Source organism: Phoxinus phoxinus (assembly GCF_949152265.1).
Source record: "Phoxinus phoxinus genome assembly, chromosome: 7".
NCBI classification, from domain to species: domain Eukaryota; kingdom Metazoa; phylum Chordata; class Actinopteri; order Cypriniformes; family Leuciscidae; genus Phoxinus; species Phoxinus phoxinus.
Window position 1 is genome coordinate 620,103 of NC_136882.1, and position 22,371 is coordinate 642,473.

Sequence of the window (22,371 nt, forward strand, 5' to 3'; positions counted from 1 at the left end):
TCGAGAGCCACGCCCACATCTCAACATCCAATCACCAAGCAGTGACTTGAACCAAGCACTGCCCTACTTTTTCTTTTCTAATAATCTGATCAAATTTGTCGTACATCACAATATGGAAGAAAAGCTCTGATGCTGCTTCCGTTACATCGTGACGTTAAATGGCAGCAGTGGCTGTTGATGATTGAGTTTGATTCAGAGTTGTTTATAATTGAGCAGTTAAGAAAAATTTATGGATTACATTTCTGGTTGGATGCCCTTTTCACACAGTCTGATAGGGAGCACGAGTGTTTGCATGTGTGTGTCTTTATTATTGATCTAATGTTTGGTGTGAAATGTGTGTCGTAACCGCAGACGCTAGATGAGACGCATGAGGGGTTGTGTGGCGTCTGCTACATGCTCTTCAGATTCAGATTTGTAGAAGACTTGCTTCTGAAAGCTTCAGTTGTATTGTTCCAAACTTTGTTGAATCTGTTGTTGCATTAGCTGAAATTATTCTTTTTGACAGTTTCGTCTGGGTCAGAACAGAAGAACGCTCCGGACGTGTGTGATGAAGATGATGATGATGATGTTGAGATTATATTTGAGCGTAAGCCAACGACAAAGCAAGCAGAACTGGCCGCCCGACTAATGCTTCCTCCTGCGTTCTTCTGTTACAAAAACGTCCCTGGATACGTCAGTGACGGTGACGATGATGGTAAGATCTAAACTGTTTTTAAGTATAGTCTGGTTTCTGTCTCCTGTAACAGAGCATCTGCAATTTCACACATGTGCTTTACTGAGAACAGATCTGTCCAGACCTACCAGGATCTGTGCTTTGTTGACTTGCACACTTTAATTAGTCAAACTTTAACAGTATTCACAGCTTCTAACTCTGAAACGGCTGTAAAGAATGATTGTCAGATCAGTGTGCAGGTGTCTGGGCCTCGACCGTGTGGTTAATCATGCTTCACGTGTTTTCTTTGTTGCACAGATGAAGATTTTGAAACCGCAGTGAGGAATCTGAAAGGAAAGCTGTATCCGGACGGAGCTGATGGGGCGTCGGATCACGGTTGGTGAAATGCATTAGTGTTTCCTCTAGGTGTTTTCCTGCTGTGGTGGCAGGCCTATTTCCACAGGGGTAGTAGGCGTCGCCTATGGGTGATTTCCCATTGACCACACCCCTTCCCCCCGGTGGTTAAACCCCACCCAATAATCGTGCACACACAGGCCATTTAAGGAATTGAAAAATAATAATTTCACAAGATATTTATTTACAAAGATTTAAATATATATTCTGTGGAATTCACCTGTTGGGTGCTTTCATGGATTACCCTTAAGGTAACTGTAGCTTTCATCCAGAAGCAGATACCATCAGGTGGTTTACATACAGTATATATTTGTGCAAAAACAAAAATACTTAGTCACTGAAATAAGGCCATAAAACCCATACTGATTATTTGTTCACAAGACTTGAAAACTTGATTCACGTAGCCTAGAATTATCATTCTGCCCACTCAATCACATAAAACATTAAAATGATTTAAAATTAGCATGACATGTTTTGAGTAAGAAAGCTGTATGCAGTGAGGGTGTAAATCATCATGAATATTGATGTTTCACACCTGGGAAGACAAAAAACCTCCCCTAATGGCCTTTCCTGAAACAGTTCCTGATCACCATACCTGTCATTTCCAAGGTGTTTGCATCATTTTACCATGTTTATGTACAGAGAGTTGTGTTAAGTCAGCAGGACTCATCAGTGGCATCTGGTCCCTGTAAAAACATGCTTTTTACCACAGGAAACCGCTTTGCTTTTCAACCGCGGTAAGAAAAAAAATCCATACCGTCCCAGCCCTAGCTCTAACGTCTAATACACCATGTCTCTTCCCAGAGATCATTTTGGGCCATTTACAGTGAGGAAAATAAGTATTTGAACACCCTGCTATTTTGCAAGTTCTCCCACTTAGAAATCATGGAGGGGTCTGAAATTGTCATCGTAGGTGCATGTCCACTGTGAGAGACATAATAAAAAATAAAAAAAAATCCAGAAATCACAATATATGATTTTTTAACTATTTATTTGTATGATACAGCTGCAAATAAGTATTTGAACACTTGAGAAAATCAATGTTAATATTTGGTACAGTAGCCTTTGTTTGCAATTACAGAGGTCAAACGTTTCCTGTAGTTTTCCACCAGGTTTGCACACACTGCAGGAGGGATTTTGGCCCACTCCTCCACACAGATCTTCTCTAGATCAGTCAGGTTTCTGGGCTGTCGCTGAGAAATACGGAGTTTGAGCTCCCTCCAAAGATTCTCTACTGGGTTTAGGTCTGGAGACTGGCTAGGCCACGCCAGAACCTTGATATGCTTCTTACAGAGCCACTCCTTGGTTATCCTGGCTGTGTGCTTCGGGTCATTGTCATGTTGGAAGACCCAGCCTCGACCCATCTTCAATGTTCTAACTGAGGGAAGGAGGTTGTTCCCCAAAATCTCGCAATACATGGCCCCGGTCATCCTCTCCTTAATACAGTGCAGTCACCCTGTCCCATGTTCAGAAAAACACCCCCAAAGCATGATGCTACCACCCCCATGCTTCACAGTAGGTGGTGTTCTTGGGGTGGTACTCATCATTCTTCTTCCTCCAAACACGGTTAGTGGAATTATGACCAAAAAGTTATATTTTGGTCTCATCTGACCACATGACTTTCTCCCATGACTCCTCTGGATCATCCAAATGGTCATTGGCAAACTTAAGACGGGCCTTGACGTGCTGGTTTAAGCAGGGGAACCTTCCGTGCCATGCATGATTTCAAACCATGACGTCTTAGTGTATTACCTACAGTAACCTTGGAAACGGTGGTCCCAGCTCTTTTCAGGTCATTGACCAGCTCCTCCCGTGTAGTTCTGGGCTGATTTCTCACCTTTCTTAGGATCATTGAGACCCCACGAGGTGAGATCTTGCATGGAGCCCCAGTCCGAGGGAGATTGACAGTCATGTTTAGCTTCTTCCATTTTCTAATGATTGCTCCAATAGTGGACCTTTTTTCACCAAGCTGCTTGGCAATTTCCCTGTAGCCCTTTCCAGCCTTGTGGAGGTGTACAATTTTGTCTCTAGTGTCTTTGGACAGCTCTTTGGTCTTGGCCATGTTAGTAGTTGGATTCTTACTGATTTCATGGGGTGGACAGGTGTCTTTATGGAGCTAACGACCTCAAACAGGTGCATCTAATTTAGGATAATAAATGGAGTGGAGGTGGACATTTTAAAGGCAGACTAACAGGTCTTTGAGGGTCAGAATTCTAGCTGATAGACAGGTGTTCAAATACTTATTTGCAGCTGTATCATACAAATAAATAGTTAAAAAATCATATATTGTGATTTCTGTTTTTTTTTTTTTAGATTATGTCTCTCACAGTGGACATGCACCTACGATGACAATTTCAGACCCCTCCATGATTTCCAAGTGGGAGAACTTGCAAAATAGCAGGGTGTTCAAATACTTATTTTCCTCACTGTACTCTGAGCTAGGTTAGCCAAAAAATAACCTGCCACCTCACCAAACACACACTTTTCAAAATTGACACCCCTTTTTCTTTAACCCTAGCAGATTAAAAGCATGCAGATTAAAAATAAACAATAAACATTTTGGCATGGCACATATACATACAGTATACTATATATAATTTTTTTTTTTACTTAAGTGAGCATCGTGCAGGGCTTTACTGTGCCAGTGTCAGTGAGAGATTAGTTTGAGGGTGGTAGCTGTAGGTGAGCTTCCTTGTTTCCCCAGCTCTTAAACAGATCCTCCATCAGCTGGCTTAGAAACGAGAGCCCGCGGTTTGACTGTAGGAGTTTTGGAACTCCCCACCTCGTAAACTGTCCCTTCCGGTACTGGACCTGGAAGTGAAACCGCTGGAGCCTTAAGGTACATCTCGTCAGCAGAGAGGTAGTTTTGGGTGACTTAAAGGCCCAGGTCAAAGCAGCATGGTCCGTATACACCACAAATGGTACTCCTTCCAGGTAGTGGTGCTACTTTTCGACAGCCCAAACCACCGCAAGGCACTCTTTTTCTGAGGTTGAATAATTCACCTCTGTTCCCCTCAATCCTCTTCTCTTCTCCACTGATGTTCTGGGTTAGAACCGCTCCCAGACAAATTGAGCTAGCATCCGTCTGAACCTGGAAGGGTTACGACAGATCAGGTTGAGCTAGTACAGGGGCATGTTGCAGAGCATGTTTGAGACTCTCAAAGCTTAACTGGGTTTTGTTGGTCCATGACCATTTCATGGTTCAAGTGGGCAGCCAGTTCAGCAAAGTGTGGGATAAACTTATGGTACCATCCAACCAACCCCAGGAATCTCTGAAGTTCCAACCGGTTTTGTGGGGTTGGGTACCCACTGATGGCGGTGATCTTGTCTGAGTCGACTTTTAATCCCTCCTCGGAGAGCTCTGCTCTCATGAAGTGGCATTTCTTTAGGTTTAGAGTAAGATTAGCCTCCTTTAGTTTCTGAAAGACAGCTTTGATATCTTTAAGTGTTGTTGGCTTGGGGTGGCACCCTTTTTTCCTTCATTATTTACCTTGAGCTGGTTGACTCGAGCCCAGTAGTCCTTTGAATTCAAGTCTCTCTCCACCAATGATCCCACTTTAACTAGCTGCTCCACAGTATACACTGCACCTCTGAGACTGGGAAGGATTACAACTATTTAGAATTCGTCTTACCTCCTCCTCTGGCAAGTCTGAATGAACACTTCCTCCAGCCTGGCCATCATTATACATCACTCATCATGGAACTTAATTCTATTACTGGCAATGGTTCTCTATATGAGACACCGGGGGAGGTTGATAAGGATGGGCCTCTGGACACTCTTCCCCCTCTCCATCCACAGCCTGCTCACAAACTTGATCTGATGGGTTATCCATGATTTACTGACAGACAGTTTTGCAAATATAAAAGGTACAATATACATTTTTATACAATTTCTCTCAGTAATCCTTCCCTGTACGGGCCACCATCTATAACAACTTCAACTCTTCATAAAAGGGTTGAATCATTATAACAAAGGGAGTTGACTATTGTTTCCTTTTACTCTTTATCAAAAGCACTGCACAAAAACAGCATGATTACAAAGTCCCCAAAAAAACATTGAATTGAAAATATAAAGGCAACTACGGAGGGTGTGGGTTTGACGGAGGGTGTGGGTTTGACGGAGGGTGTGGGTTTGACGGAGGGTGTGGGTTTGACGGAGGGTGTGGGTTTGACGGAGGGTGTGGGTTTGACGGAGGGTGTGGGTTTGACGGAGGGTGTGGGTTTGACGGAGGGTGTGGGTTTGACGGAGGGTGTGGGTTTGACGGAGGGTGTGGGTTTGACGGAGGGTGTGGGTTTGACGGAGGGTGTGCGTTTGACGGAGGGTGTGCGTTTGCAGACTCTGAGGTCACGCTAGTGTGGGAGAAGCAGCCGACTGCAGGCGAGGAGCAGAGAGCCAGACGCCTGAAGCTGCCGCCCACCTTCCTCTGCGGCGTCAGCAGCGACTCCGAGACCGAGACCGACTCCGAGCGACCCGACGACTTCAGCGCAGAGCTACACACACTGGAGCACGCTCAGGTCAGAGGACTTTCTGAACATTGACATGAGACGTGATTAGCAGCACCGGTTTGACTTGTCTTGTTCTGGACACACAGGTGAACCCGAAGCCTTCCCATGATGCAGCAGCGGAAGAGCCTCCTGCGGACGGCAGCATAGACCCCATTGACCTCTCCACGAAGAGGAGCAGCGAGAGCGAGTCCAGCTCCACTGCAGGTACAGGTGTTCCTCCGATGCTCGGGTCAGCGCTCACTTCTACAGCAGCGCTGCCCTGGACACACTCCAGTTTAACGTCTACTGACTACAAGAGCAGAGCAGCAGAGGGCCGTTTACCTGCCGTATTAAAGGAGTCATGACTTGCATTTATAATGAAGGATTATATAAGAAGCATTGCGACATGAAAAACCATCTCCAGATTTGAGCCTTCTGATCTAAACGCTGATAACTGAAAGGAGACACGTCTGTGATTGGCTGACACCTAGGCCTGTCACGATAACAAATTTTGCTGGACGATAAATTGTCCAAGAAATTATCGCGATAAACGATAATATTGTCGATCTGAGACCATTTTCATCTATGTGAAAATAATTTTCATCTACCATTTTCATCTATGTGCATGTTTACTGCGTTACCGGCAGTGTTGTGCCAGTTCATACTTAAAAAGAACTAGCTCAAAGTTCAGTTCACACAGATGATAATGAACTAGTTCATGTTCATAGTTCTTTTTTTTTTTTTTTTATGAACTAAGTTCACATATCTAAAAATGAACTAGTTTACGTTCATTTGTTAAATTCTTTTAACAAAGATGTAGTCTATTATTATTAATAATAATGTTATTTCAACACAATATCTCGTTATTTCGAAATAATATGTGTGCGTGCATCTGTAAATCCGGTGACGCGTGTATTGATTTTTGAAAGTGTTTTCTCTAAAAGTGTCAACTCGGCTGCAAAGATGAAGTTGACGATCGCCATCTCCGTGTGAACGCGCTTATAGAGAGAAATGCACATAAATAAGCCTAATGGATTAAATAATCAGAGAGTAGCCTTTTTCTTTTTTCGTTTTGAATTATTTCGTTTAAAGACATTTCAAGCTTTGTGTATTTGATGTATTTGTCATGTCTGTGTGAGGCATACACTGAGTTTCCTTAAGTTAGGATGTGCTCTAGTTCACGTGCAATAGCGCGCGGGCGCCTCCGTTATATTTGTTTCGTCGGCCTATTCATTAAATACAGGCAATTGGTTGATGAAAAATTGATTAAAATTAAGATACAATTTATACAAAACGAAATTCACTTTATACAAAACGAAATTCACTTTAAAGAAAGGCTTTCTATAACAACTTCAACGGTCAAAATCATGTCTGACCCGCTCCATGTCTCATATTGCGCATCCTATCTTACTCGGTCGTGCTGTTCACTTTTCATAAATCAACATAAATGGAAAAATAAAATAACATTATAATATTTTAACAAATATGAAACGCGCTTTTTTTTTATGGCTACAACAGTATAGTAGGCCTACATAGCCTACTCTCTATTTTTGTACAAATTTCTGCACATTAATTTAATTCTGAATTTTAAACACACAAGTTGAAAGGCATTTGTTCAAATCAAGTTCACGGATAATTGTGCGTGCATTTATTAGCCTAATCATTATGATAGGCTACTAAAATCCTAACAAATAGGCTATGCTATGTACAAAAAATCAGATGAGTTCTCTCGAAAAATCTCTCGTTCACGTTCATTGTATGAAAAGTGATTAGTTCAGTTCAGCGTTCGGCGAAAATATGAACGTCGTTCATTGAATGCGTTCATGCACAACACTGGGTTTTAGTCGATACTGTTTTACAACAAATGTGACATACCGGCTCGCTCAGGTTAAGTGGTTCACCACGGTCATTCGGTTTAAATCCGAAGTGCTCCCACACCGCAGCTGTCGCGTTTGCCGTCTCGTCTTTTCGCTCTTCTCGGCAGTCGCCTCAAGCACTCCCGCCTTCCCACACAAAGTCCATGTGACTGACAAGCGCCGCCTCCCCACACAAAAGACAATGCAACTGACAAGAGGGTTCACTTCTCCTACGCTAAGGAAACGAGAGTTGTCATTCAGTCGCGGATAACAAACAAGTATGCAAATTAAATTATCGTGGCTAGAAAAATTATCGAGGTCATTTTTTTTTTCGTGCGATTAATCGATTTATCGACTATCGCGACAGGCCTACTGACACCTTTGATAACTGAAAGGAGACACGTCTGTGATTGGCTGACACCTTTGATAACCGAAAGGAGACACGTCTGTGATTGGCTGACACCTTTGATAACTGAAAGGAGACACGTCTGATTGGCTGACACCTTTGCATATGAAATAAGTATTACATGTGGAGCTCTTCTGAAAACTACATTTCTACTTACCTTTCACAATATATAATCTCTGTAAGAGATGTGTTGATTATGCAACATGAGAAGATCTAAATCTAATGCTGTAAAGGAGCCAATCACAGTGGCGTCTGCTGCACTCTCACGAATGCTTTCATCATAACACAGTGCAACACGATAAAAATAAGAGATTCATCTTTCAGCGTAGACGGTCATTGGTTATAGCGTGAGTTCTGACGAGAGTGCTTTATTTCTCACAGAAATAAAGCACAGACACAACGACATGACCTTGAAAAACAGTTACTACTTTGGTTGAGGTGAAAGCAAGTTAAGTGTTTGAAACCAAAAATAAGGAATATTTTTATTATTAGAATTGGATGCAGTTTCTTTCCTCATTATATAAATGATAAAACATCACTGAAACCATGATACCAGTCGAACCGTGAGGCATTTGAACAGTTTCTCCTCTATAAAACACCATCATCTGTAAGCCCTAATCAGACAGTACATGTTTCATATGGGGAGGTGGGCTAATATAATAATTACCACCACTTTTCTGACATGTGGGAATGAAGTCCAGCCCGGGGTCAGAGAGTTCATTCAAACTCGAGCAGCATTTGCCTTTGGTCTCGTCTGACGTCTTTGCTCTTCTCCAGCAGGTCTTCCTTTTGCATCTGCATCTGAGAGTGCGTTTTCATTTGCAGACTTGGCAAAGACTTCAGGAGAATTTGCCTTTGGCCAAAAAGGTGAGTTCTGTTTACATCTTAATTTTATGCGTGGTTTGTGAAAAAAAATTGTCACTGAAATAAGGTCATGAAACACATACTGATTATTTGTTCACAATCCTTTTGAAAATGTTATTACGTAGCCTAGAATATTTGCTCCAAAACTGTGAAAATCACCATGCAGATAAAACAATATATTGACTTAAAATTTGTAAGACATGTTTTGTGTAAGAAAGCTGTATGCGAGGAGGCGTGAATCATCATGAATGTTGATGTTTCACATAGGGCTGGGCGATATGGCAAAAAAAAAAATCCCTGATTTTTTTCACAAATCCGATTTACGATTTAAATCTTTCCCCCCCCCCCCCCTATTTAAAATCAATCTGCAGATGACAAATAAATTGTTCAAAACAAGTTTTAGCTTTATTTAATTATATAGAGTGCAGAAACAAGCCAAGATGGCAGGACCTGCCTTTGTGTTGTCACTTCTGTTTACAATGTTTACATGGTACACTGACTGTATGCTACTGTTTTTATTGCTTGACAAAAATTTCACAATTTCAATTCTTGTGATTTGATTCTGATCTTGATTCAATATCGATTCCTTCAGATAAATATTAGGTACAGTAGATGCGTTAATGTGTTATGTTAATTTTTCTCCTCCAAAAAAAACCTCACCTACTGTAAACATACAGAGCCCTGTCAGCTGGTATTATTATTAAAGGTTAAAAATAACATCTCAAATTTATTTTAATGCGTTTTTTTATAATGACAACGTTATAATATTTTATGATCTAGGTAAAAATATAATAAATATGTAATATAGTTATCATATTTAGCAAAATACTCTGCAGACAATTTTTTAAGTCCAACTAGCGTCCTATGGTCATTAAACGGCTTTCCTGAGGTAAACGTTACCCGACTGTTCTCCAGCTGTTTATGGACCTCTGTCCGCGGTTGAAAAACACTTGATTGATCGATTTTATTACATTTCGGTAAGTTGAACTGTATCTTTCAAATTACCTATTGATCACTCTTATTTTTTTTAGATTAACTAAGTTAGTAGTAACAGATGATCGGTTCACGTGCCGCTTGAACTGAGATCTGTCACGTCACATTTACAAGCGCCAAAACTGTGTTTATTGTTTGAATGTTGTAATTAAATTGACAGAATCTTGAGAGCTGAGAATTTGTTTTATATTAATAGTACCGTAACCTTCTCTGTCGGTGTCAGTGTCCTCTTTGCTTTGAGATTTTCTCTGCGTGAAAAATGGATGTGGCATGAGAGCGTGTGGAAAGTGACGACTGCGGCTGAGCAGAGTCTGAACTACAACAGAGTCTCACGGTGAACGCGTGAGAGTTGGCAGCCCTGCAGACTCAGTTTGCAAATGTTTTTGGCGGGTGTGCTTGTGCAGCCGCGGTCTTGTTCATTTGCCATGTTGTTTGTGTAGCTCTATGGCAAACGCGCTGAGCGCGTCCGGAACTACGGGAGCCCAGAGGGAGCGTCGGCGGATACTGTAGTGAAAACTGATTTTCATTCAAACATATCGACGTACACTACATTCGAGTTAATCGATAAAATCGATTTATCGCCCCCGGTCCTAGTTTCACACCTGAGAAAGACAAAGACCCTCCCATAATGGCCCTATTAGGTGTTATCAGGCCATATCATCATGAGGAACCTTACACAAAGAATGAGTGAATTGAAAAAAGAATCGCTTTTTTATTTTTTGGGATTTATTTACAACACAACATAATCCAAAGATACACAACAAAGGACAAAAAAGCACATTTTTGAACGCACTGATCACACCTTTGTGCCATTCCTGAAACATAGTACATACCTGTCATTTCCATGTTGCTTGATTTTTCATTCTACCATGTTCATGTACAGAGATGTGAATGTTTAAGTCAGCAGGACTCCATCAGTGGCATCTGGTCCATGTAAAAAAAACTGTGAACATGCTGATATCAAGATAAACTATGAAAAAAAATGTAATGAACACCAGGATTGTTGTGCCTTTTAGGCATATACTTGTAGGGCTGCATACAATAATAACAATAGCCCATAGAGGGCTAAAAAGGAACACTTCAGTACACTACAATAGAGAAAAAAAATAAAAAAAATATATTCCTTAGACGTTATGAAATGAGATTGGAGTAAAAACATGAAGCCTAATTTTGGCGCGTTTTGCTTTTCAAAGCCACAGCGCGAGTGACTCAAACTCCCAGCGCGAGTGACTCAAACTCCCAGCGCGAGTGACTCAAACTCCCAGCGCGAGTGACTCAAACTCCCAGCGCGAGTGACTCAAACTCCCAGCGCGAGTGACTCAAACTCCCAGCGCGAGTGACTCAAACTCCCAGCGCGAGTGACTCAAACTCCCAGCGCGAGTGACTCAAACTCCCAGCGCGAGTGACTCAAACTCCCAGCGCGAGTGACTCAAACTCCCAGCGCGAGTGACTCAAACTCCCAGCGCGAGTGACTCAAACTCCCAGCGCGAGTGACTCAAACTCCCAGCGCGAGTGACTCAAACTCCCAGCGCGAGTGACTCAAACTCCCAGCGCGAGTGACTCAAACTCCCAGCGCGAGTGACTCAAACTCCCAGCGCGAGTGACTCAAACTCCCAGCGCGAGTGACTCAAACTCCCAGCGCGAGTGACTCAAACTCCCAGCGCGAGTGACTCAAACTCCCAGCGCGAGTGACTCAAACTCCCAGCGCGAGTGACTCAAACTCCCAGCGCGAGTGACTCAAACTCCCAGCGCGAGTGACTCAAACTCCCAGCGCGAGTGACTCAAACTCCCAGCGCGAGTGACTCAAACTCCCAGCGCGAGTGACTCAAACTCCCAGCGCGAGTGACTCAAACTCCCAGCGCGAGTGACTCAAACTCCCAGCGCGAGTGACTCAAACTCCCAGCGCGAGTGACTCAAACTCCCAGCGCGAGTGACTCAAACTCCCAGCGCGAGTGACTCAAACTCCCAGCGCGAGTGACTCAAACTCCCAGCGCGTGCAGAGAACATTGAAGCGATCGAACAGCTCCAAACTATGAAACATTATTGTTAGCACATTATAAACATCCAAGTTTGAGCAGATATCAACGAACACAGCATTTAACCGTGTAAACTGGTCTAAATATTATAATATGCATCTTAAATTTCATACTAGCCTACTTTTGTCATGCTGTTTTATCTAACATTACATCCTTGTGTTGTATAGGCTATATTTATTTATCATTGAAAGGTTGCCTACCTGTCTATAGTTAATATTTCAACATGTTTCCATCGATTTCATACATTTTAGTCTGGCACCAGTTCAGTGAAGTTTATACACCAATAACAATGCTAACTATTATAAATGGGAATTGGCCTAGATGTCTTACCTTAAAAATATCTTCAAATCGTTTTCTTCTTCTTAGGTAAATCCCGTGTAAACTCGTGTCTTCCAAACTCGATGAAAAGCAGAAAAATGAGTTCATTTTTCTGTCGCGTTTCAGAATGAACTCCACATTGAGAGAGACTGCAGAACGTGCATCGTTTATTATGAGTGTACACTAATAAAATACATTTAACAGTTTTGAATGATGTATAACACTGGCCTGTATGACAAAAATCGACAGTTATTTGAGTCTCTTTTGCACTAAGAAAAAAAGTGAAACAAACGTGCCGGCGCGATTGCCGACCCCAGAGGGTTAAATAAACGGTGTATTTCAGGTTCTCTTTCGGTCGACTCGCTCCATCTCACTATGGGAATCGCCTCTTGTGTGGTCATCCATGAAGCCCTGTACAGTCACACCTGTCAGGCCAGCGCTCGCGGGAAGCCCCGCCCCTTCCTGTGAGAGATGTCTCATCGTTTGTCAAATTCTAACAGTTATTCATCCACTTGGAAGATCTGTAAAGTGTTATTTTAGACCAGCGCTGCTGTTGATGCAGGAAGAGGCGGGGCTTCTCGGGAGCGCTGTCCTGATAGGTGTGACTGTATAGGGCTTCATGGAGGACCACACGAGAGGGGTTTCCCATAGTGAGGTGTGTCACTCATCTCCCTCAGAGAACCAAGATTATAACCTTAACCAAACCTTTTTCGGGTAGATCTAACCGTTTCCAGGTACAGGATGTGAGTAAAGTAATCAAATGTGAAATAATACTGTATAAATTAAATAAGTATGCGCTTCGGATATTTGCGCACAGAAAACTTCTTGTCCTGTAAATGTCCTGCAATGTAGGGAACCACTCATTATACATAAATCTTGTAACATTTCATGTTTGTACTTGTATACTTGTATGACGGATGTGTGCTGAGAGCGATCAGCGTGCAACAGAAGTGTTTGTACGGCTGCTGTGTGATGTTTGTTTTCACATGCACGTTTATTTCTGTAGATGCTAATTTTGCGTGGTCAAACGCCGGAGCCACGGTCTTTGGAAGTGCACCAGCACAAACTGAAAGAGGTGACGCACACAACGATGGAGAAGAGGGCAGTGATGAAGAATCTCCCCGGAATGAGGAGATCCACTTTGAGCCGATCGTGTCCTTGCCAGAGGTGAGTGTGTGTGAGGTTAACCCTCTGGGGACCAAGGTGTTTTTGGGGCCCTTGGGATGTTTTGAAATGCCCTGACATTTGTGCTTTTTTCAGTTATTTATAAGCATGTTAATGGCAAAGGTGTAAATTCACTCTATATAGCACAAACAGGGCTACCATAATATGTGAGCAACATGTATGTACATGTTTGTATTTTTAAGAGAATAATGTTTATGCGTGGTTATTGAATTTTTTTTTAATGAAAGTTGCTGAAATAGACCACAAAACGCATACTAAATATGCGTTTTGTGCATATTTAGTGGAACTAAAGGCACCGGGTGGCGGTGCCACCGGCTTGGGCCCGCAATCGCTGCTTGCAGCTTTAATTATATATATATATATATATATATATATAATATTTTTTTTATTTTTATATATATTATGTAAATTCTTTTCCCCCCCCTATTTTTAACATATATATTATTATATATATAATAATAAAATATATATTATTAACATTTTTGGATGCTAAACTATTCTTTTTATAGGCTTTGTACTTTGTACACTTTGTCCACTCACGTTCCAATATAGAAAAATAAAAAAAAAATATTATGAACGGCACAAACTGTACAAATGACTATTTAAACATAGCAGTGTAATTTTTATATGTTAGGTTGACTATCTTATTATTATATTTTATTAAGGCTATAATGAACATTCTGCGATGTCAAGATTGCAATGCTGGAATGCTGTGTGTGTGTGTGTGTGTGTGTGAGGCTCGATCGAACAATGGAGACATAAAAACATACTCCGTCATTTTGTTCATACAGACCATCATTCAAAATGCAAAGTGTTTCCTTATATTTGTGTACACTCGCAATGAAACACAACATTGTGCTTTTGTTAAACTATAAACTCTTGTCAAACTGTAACCTACAACTGTCACCCAACCAAAATCTCACACACACACACACACACACACACACACACACACACACACACATCCCCCCTCCCCACACAGACAGACACACACACACACACAGAATGGCAGAGAGACAGAGAGAGAGAAAATACACATTCAAACCACAATATCTGACTTGCTGTTGGTCGGAGCTAATGACTGTAAATTAGAAAGTTGTCCGGATCGAAGAGAAGAATATACGTACCGAGTTTGGTTACTGTAGGTAAAACTATAACTAAGTTATAACACTTTATGCATCCTTTTTTAATCATAAATTTGTTTCCTCGCCACGGCCAAACCGTTCGAGATATCAAAAATCCCCTGGCAATTTATCATCCTCCATGTCTTGACTTCATGCTGACCGAGTTTCGTGGTCATCGGATGAATTCTCTAGGAGAAGTGTTTCAAATGCGAGAGCAAGCGTTCTCCAATCAACCCGTAATAGCCGACTTCCTGTTGGGCTGGCGTAAAACTTGACCCAGGGAAAGTTGTTCGGCCCGATTAAATCTATATGTGTACCGAGTTTCATATTAATTCATGCAAGCATGTTTGATATACGGACAAGTGTTCGAATCTCATTCCAGGGGGCGCTGTCGAGCCCCCCTGCCACGCCCGGGTACCAGCTTCAGCCTGGCCCTGATGGCCGCGGGTTCTGACCTGTGTGCAAAATTTCAAGAGTTTTCGAGCATGTTAAGGCCCTCAAAAGTGCCAGAGATTTTGCACACAGCAGAGAAAGGGTTAAACTAAACTAGCCCCCCTCCTCACACACACACACACACACACACACACACACAGAGGGGCAGAGGGAAAATGCTCCAAACAGTACACATTCAAACCAAAATATCTGACTTCCTGTTGGTCGGAGCTAATGACTGTAAATTAGAAAGTTGTCCGGATCGAACGAAGAGAAGAATATACGTACCGAGTTTGGTTACTGTAGGTAAAACTAATACCCCATTTTTGACTAAAGGTGGCGCTACTGAGCCCCTTGCCACGCCCGTTTCTGAAACTTCGCACATGTATATTACACAATAATTGTCAAATGCATGTTGAGTTTCATGCAATTTGAAGCATGTTAAGAGCCTCAAATGCATCCAAAAAGAATATAAAAGTTTAAAGCATTGCCATGGCAACAGTATTTAAGATATCAATAATCCTTTCACAGGTCTACATCTGCCGTGTGTTTACATTATACAGATGAAGTTTGAAGCAAATCGGGTAAAAATAAGAGGATGAATTCAAAGCATTTCGAAAGTGACACACTTCCTGCTGCCAGTTGGTGGCGCTATAACTTTGACTCACAATAGTCACATTCATGTGATCGGCCTCTTACAGCGAACACACTGCTGAAGTTTCATCAAGATCAGTTAATGTATGAGGATGTTATAACACACTTCCTGTTTCCAATATTCGCCATAAATTTGTTTCCTCGCCACGGCCAAACCGTTCGAGATATCAAAAATCCCCTGGCAATTTATCATCCTCAATGTCTTGACTTCATGCTGACCGAGTTTCGTGGCGATTGGTTGAATCGTCTAGGAGTATTTTAAATTCCATTGAATGCGTTTTTCTAACTACGCCAAATAGCCGACTTCCTGTTGGGCTGGGGTAAAAAGTCAGAGCATGAAGTATATATGAACCGATGAGATCTATAAGTGTACAGAGTTTCATATTATTTCATGCAAGCGTGTTTGATTTATGGACCAAGTTTTCGGACCCCGTTCCAGGGGGCGCTGTCGAGCCCCCCTGCCACGCCCGGGTACCAGCTTCAGTCCGGCTCTAATGGCCGCGGGTTCTGACCCGTGTGCAAAGTTTCAAGAGTTTTTGAGCACGTTAAGGCCCCCAAAAGTGGCAAAAACCTTGAAAAAAAATGTATTATAAAGAAGAAGAAGAATAACAAAAAATCCTTAGAAGAACAATAGGGCTCTGCGCCCTTTCAGGGCTTGGGCCCTAATTATCATCATTATTATAACATTTATTAGGCTACATATTTAGAGACGCTTTTATCCAAAAAAGGAACAAAGCAATTCGTCAAATGTCATTCATAATACGGGTTAGACTGCATGGCACGGAGCTGCGGACGCGAACACTTGCATTTTCCTATCAACAGTGGAAACAACTTAAAATAGCCTTATCATTTCTGTTCATACAGAAAATACATTATTCGCAACTACTTTTATTTGTGTAAACTCACAATAACAAGAAAGCGTTGTGCTTTTGTAAAATAAAATAAAACAATCAGGCGCGCCTTCATGATCTCCGTGAACTGGAGCGCGAGAACTGAAACTAAATATAGCCTATGTAGCTAAAGCTTGAAATGTCCACTTTAAAACGAACAAATTCGAATCGAAAGCTAATACATTCTGATTATGTAATGCGTATGAAAGGAGCATTTCTCTCTAAAAGCGCATCTGCTTAACAGCGGAGATAGAGATGTTTTTAGCCGACTTAGAAAACAATAGTTTATTAATAATATGAATGGCTCTTCTCATTCAGCACTGCGGGAAAAATATCAATTCCAGGTTCTAATTTGGCCTTAGAAAACCAGTAAAATCGACATGTTTTCCATATTAATTTGTGAAAATATCTGTAAAATATCTGTAATAATAGTGGGTAAATATGTACTTACTCTTTCTGATTTCTGAAGCGCACTCCGAGTTGCAGGCGTAGGTAGTGATGAAGCTCCATTCCTTTTAAAAAAGTTGAAGAATATTGTGTCGTGCCATCTTCCCAACGCGCAGGTGAGTGAATGATGAAACTTAAAGCATTTGCTTGGGGGCGTTTCCCTGTTTTGCATAGATGGCTTAACACATTATCTTGTGAATAGGGCGCTCCGTGAGTAGGCGTGAACGAATTAAAGTCAATGAGCTCATAATGAACTCGACTGGAATCGCTCTCTTTTCATACAGATTACAGAAGCTGAGAATATTTGTTTTTTATATAAATTGCTTCATTTGAAAGATGCGATCTCAAGCTTTATGCCCGTGGGTATGTTTGCCTGTTTGACTGCAGTTTCGCGGAGTTACAGATCATTTTCCAACGCGTTTCAAATTGGAGTTCATTGACAGAGAGAGTGCAGAACTCGCATCATGTTCATTTTTCTTTATTTGGCAAAAAGCAAAACACTTTATTTTTATTGTGAGTATACAGAAAAAAAAATAGAAACTGAACAGGATCGATTGATGTATAACACGAAAATGAAAGATCAAAATTAACAGAGTATTTTGAGTTTATTTTGCATTGCTAAAAAAAAACACTGGTCCCCAGAGGGTTAATCCAGGGCCGCGCAATTAACCGGAATTAAACTTTGCGATTTGGCTAAGTGCAGTTATGAAATCACAAAGTTTTTTATCTCAGATTTATAGGACTTTCAGCACGAGGGCCCCACCCGGCTACGAGTATGAATTAAACCGATTTTACATTACATGCGTGTACTCACTAGTGCTCACAACACACTATTCTGGGTAAAAATAATACTTCTCTAAAGAAATTTAAAGTGTACATGAGTTTTTGTACATGAGTTTTTGTTGTTGACTTAAAAGAAAAATAAGAAATTACCATCACAGGTACTGTGATGCATCTCTTCTAATGATTTATAGCTGTGAATCAGCTGTAAACACCCCTGTTAACAGGTCTGTGGGTCCATAGAAAGCCTTAAACATTTAAAATGCAATATGTAAAATGTTTTTGGTTATTAGCCTAAACTTCAAAGGCTATGATTTAATTAAATGTGAGCACTGCACTTTTCACAAGTAAAAACATGACACTGTATCGCGTTCTACAGGCCCAGGCTTTTAAGATATCATTTTTAATTTAGTCTCATCCCTTTTCTTAATGTTTGAGGTTTAACATTTATAAAACGTAGTTTTTGTCAGAACCTGTTTTTGAGCTTGTAACGGTTACATTGAGAGGTTATGCTTCTCACCGTTAGGGGGCACTAGCCTACTCTTAGATGGGTGTTTATACAGGGATCTGACTTGACGTGTTGACGTGACTCCTGCAGGTGGAGGTGAAGTCTGGCGAGGAGGACGAGGAGATCCTGTTTAAAGAAAGGACCAAACTCTACCGCTGGGACCGCGAGCTCAACCAGTGGAAGGAGCGCGGCGTGGGAGACATCAAGATCCTCTTCCACCCCGTCAAGAAGTGCTACCGTGTGCTGATGAGACGCGAGCAGGTGCTGAAGGTCTGTGCCAACCACACCATCAGCCAGAGCATCGAGCTCAAGCCCATGAACACCTCGGCCAACGCGCTGGTGTGGACCGCCACCGACCACGCAGGTACAGTCCTCGCACCGCTCCCGCTGGAAACTAGCGCTGGCAAAATGGCTGAAAAACTAAATTCTAATTTATTTCTTAAATATTAGCAAAATTCGAATTATATTCAAATTCTTTAGCCAATACTTTGTTACTGGGAAAATAGTGCTGTATTGTCTCCTATGCCCACAAGAGGGCGCAAGCGAGTACAATAGGCGAATATAAACCAAATCAAGTATCGCATCATTTGAAATTAAAAAAGTTAAGTTAAAGTGCATTATATTTTATTTAATTTTTGTTTTATTTAAGAACAATTGTTTCAAAAGGTAATTTCCTTAATGTGCATGCAAGGAAAATTAGGTTACAAAAGTGCATAAAACCGTGTAAATGCATCAGTAACCTGAGAAAACACTTCAACACACAGCGTAATGAACTTCATGAACACAAAATAGCAAACTGCCATTCAGAAACACACTACATCTACGTATTGTTGGTCAAAAACACCAGGCGCTCCACTTGCAGCGAGTGTTGAGCGCTTTCACACTCTCACACACACTCACATGTTGAGCGCTTTCTGTTGACAATGCTTCCAGCTTATGAAAACACACGCTCAGCTCTGACGAATATTCGAAATTCAAGTTTTTATTTGCCAGCCCTAGTGGAAACTGTTGGGCAGTGTTGTTCACGGGTGTGTGTTCCCACAAACAGAGGGAGACGGAAAGGTGGAGCAGCTCGCGGCCAAGTTCAAGACTCCAGAGCTGGCCGAGTCCTTCAGACGCGCGTTCGTCGACTGCCAGAGCCTCATGTCGCGGGACGACTGCGCTCAGGTGTCCGTGGCCGAGGCGCATTCTCGAGACTCCAACCCTGTGGTGTTCTTCAACATGGCTGTCGATGGCGAGCCAGCTGGGAGAATCGTCATGGAGCTGTTCGCTCACATCGTTCCCAAAACGGCGGAGAACTTCCGGGCTCTGTGCACGGGCGAGAAGGGCTTCGGCTTCCAGAGCTCCGTCTTCCACAGGATCGTCCCGGACTTCATGTGTCAGGTGAGGCCCACCCTCTGAAGACACCGCATGTCTCCTTAAAAACTCTTACTTTTAGTGCAGACATATTTTAGGCCATAAAGGCTTAAATGTTATAAGAAAAGTCTTATCATTTCAAGAGGTCTTAAATTTGGGGATGAAAAAACAGGAATCCTGATGCTCTGTTTACCGGGGCAGCCGCTGTATTTCTGTTGTTTCATGAGCGCCATCTACTGTCAGAGAGCGAGTCTGCATTATCATTCATTGCGTTATTTGAACTGTGACTTTGTTGAAATTGTGGGTTTTACTGTCATTTTGTCTCCAGAACATGTCTGTTCAGTTCAGTTCATCTTTATTTGTTTCCCGAAGGCAATTTGGTTGCAGCATACAAGCAGACACATAATACAATGCCACACACATACAAAAAATAGGAAAAAATAATAAATAAATAAAAGTTTCCAACCCAAAAAATACATTTACCTTAGGTTTAAAAACTTTACAGTTGAGGGGATAAATAATTTTTTTAACCGATTAGTTTAAAAAAGCCTGTCTATGGTATAACTGGGCCATAGTCATCTGCTTCCTCCCCGTTATTTTAGTTCCCTGATGTACAATCCTCTCAATACGATTCTTATTTTTCACGTCCAGAGAATTAAACCAGCACAACAATGAAAAGGATTAAAGCGTCTTGATATAGGATCTGTAGAACATGCACATCAATGTTTCATCCACATTAAATGACCTTAGTTTCCGCAAACAATGCAATCTTTGCTTACTCAAAGCATCAGTATTTGGGGAAAGGTCAATTAACTATCTAAGACCATACCCACTTACTTGTACTGTTCAACTCTGGATACGCCAGCAGCCATATCCCCCTGTAGCCCAGGACTGGAGCTAACCAGGCTGAGTCGTGTCTGGATGGGAGACTCCTGAGAACACCAGGTCTCTGCTGGAAGAGGTGTTAGTGAGGCCAGCAGGGGGCGCTCACCCTGTGCTCTGTGCGGGTCCTAACGCCCCAGTGTAGTGACGGGGACACTATACTAACAAAAGAGCGGATGAGGCGTTAAACCGAGGTCCTGACTCTCTGTGGTCATTAAACATCCCAGGATGTCCTTCGAAAAAGAGTAGGGGTGTAACCCCGGTGTGTGTGTGTGTGTGTGTGTGTAACCCCGGTGTCCTGGACACATCTAACCCTCAGCCTCTGTCCATCATGGCCTCCTCCTCATCCCCATACACTGATCGTCTTCATCACGGCCTCCTCATCCCCATACACTGATCGTCTTCATCACGGCCTCCTCATCCCCATACACTGATCGTCTTCATCACGGTCTCCTCATCATCCCCATACACTGATCGTCTTCATCACTGTCTCCTCATCATCCTCATACACTGATCGTCTTCATCACGGTCTCCTCCTCATCCCCATACACTGATCGTCTTCATCACGGTCTCCTCCTCATCCCCATACACTGATCGTCTTCATCACGGTCTCCTCCTCATCCCCATACACTGATCGTCTTCATCACGGTCTCCTCATCATCCCCATACACTGATCGTCTTCATCACTGTCTCCTCATCATCCCCATACACTGATCGTCTTCATCACGGTCTCCTCATCATCCCCATACACTGATCGTCTTCATCACGGCCTCCTCCTCATCCCCATACACTGATCGTCTTCATCATGGCCTCCTCCTCATCCCCATACACTGATCGTCTTCATCATGGCCTCCTCCTCATCCCCATACACTGATCGTCTTCATCATGGCCTCCTCCTCATCCCCATACACTGATCGTCTTCATCATGGTCTCCTCCTCATCCCCATACACTGATCGTCTTCATCACGGTCTCCTCCTCATCCCCATACACTGATCGTCTTCATCACGGCCTCCTCATCATCCCCATACACTGATCGTCTTCATCATGGTCTCCTCCTCATCCCCATACACTGATCGTCTTCATCACGGTCTCCTCATCATCCCCATACACTGATCGTCTTCATCACGGTCTCCTCATCATCCCCATACACTGATCGTCTTCATCACGGCCTCCTCATCATCCCCATACACTGATCGTCTTCATCATGGTCTCCTCCTCATCCCCATACACTGATCGTCTTCATCACGGTCTCCTCATCATCCCCATACACTGATCGTCTTCATCACGGTCTCCTCATCATCCCCATACACTGATCGTCTTCATCACGGTCTCCTCATCCCCATACACTGATCGTCTTCATCACGGTCTCCTCCTCATCCCCATACACTGATCGTCTTCATCACGGTCTCCTCCTCATCCCCATACACTGATCGTCTTCATCACGGTCTCCTCATCATCCCCATACACTGATCGTCTTCATCACGGTCTCCTCATCCTCATACACTGATCGTCTTCATCACTGTCTCCTCATCCCCATACACTGATCGTCTTCATCACGGCCTCCTCCTCATCCCCATACACTGATCGTCTTCATCACGGTCTCCTCCTCATCCCCATACACTGATCGTCTTCATCACGGTCTCCTCCTCATCCCCATACACTGATCGTCTTCATCACGGTCTCCTCCTCATCCCCATACACTGATCGTCTTCATCACGGTCTCCTCATCATCCCCATACACTGATCGTCTTCATCACGGTCTCCTCATCCTCATACACTGATCGTCTTCATCACTGTCTCCTCATCCCCATACACTGATCGTCTTCATCACGGTCTCCTCATCATCCCCATACACTGATCGTCTTCATCACGGTCTCCTCATCATCCCCATACACTGATCGTCTTCATCACTGTCTCCTCATCATCCCCATACACTGATCGTCTTCATCACGGTCTCCTCCTCATCCCCATACACTGATCGTCTTCATCACGGTCTCCTCATCATCCCCATACACTGATCGTCTTCATCACGGTCTCCTCCTCATCCCCATACACTGATCGTCTTCATCATGGTCTCCTCCTCATCCC

The 22,371-nt window shown here is 42.7% G+C and overlaps 1 protein-coding gene across 5 annotated transcripts in view; it reads left to right on the forward strand.

Moving 5' to 3' along the window:
* LOC307001465 (E3 SUMO-protein ligase RanBP2-like) overlaps positions 1 to 22,371 on the forward strand; it is a 63,821-nt gene that overhangs the window by 37,240 nt on the left and 4,210 nt on the right. For 3 of the 5 annotated variants that reach the window (XM_079617967.1, XM_079617970.1, XM_079617969.1), the window contains 8 exons: positions 506 to 694; positions 971 to 1,048; positions 5,403 to 5,581; positions 5,659 to 5,776; positions 8,591 to 8,680; positions 13,031 to 13,191; positions 18,135 to 18,408; positions 19,093 to 19,427. In XM_079617967.1, the coding sequence (XP_079474093.1) occupies positions 506 to 694; positions 971 to 1,048; positions 5,403 to 5,581; positions 5,659 to 5,776; positions 8,591 to 8,680; positions 13,031 to 13,191; positions 18,135 to 18,408; positions 19,093 to 19,427 (1,424 nt within the window). The remainder of the gene's footprint in view (positions 1 to 505; positions 695 to 970; positions 1,049 to 5,402; positions 5,582 to 5,658; positions 5,777 to 8,590; positions 8,681 to 13,030; positions 13,192 to 18,134; positions 18,409 to 19,092; positions 19,428 to 22,371) is intronic. The other 2 variants (XM_079617971.1, XM_079617968.1) reach the window with 1 other exon arrangement.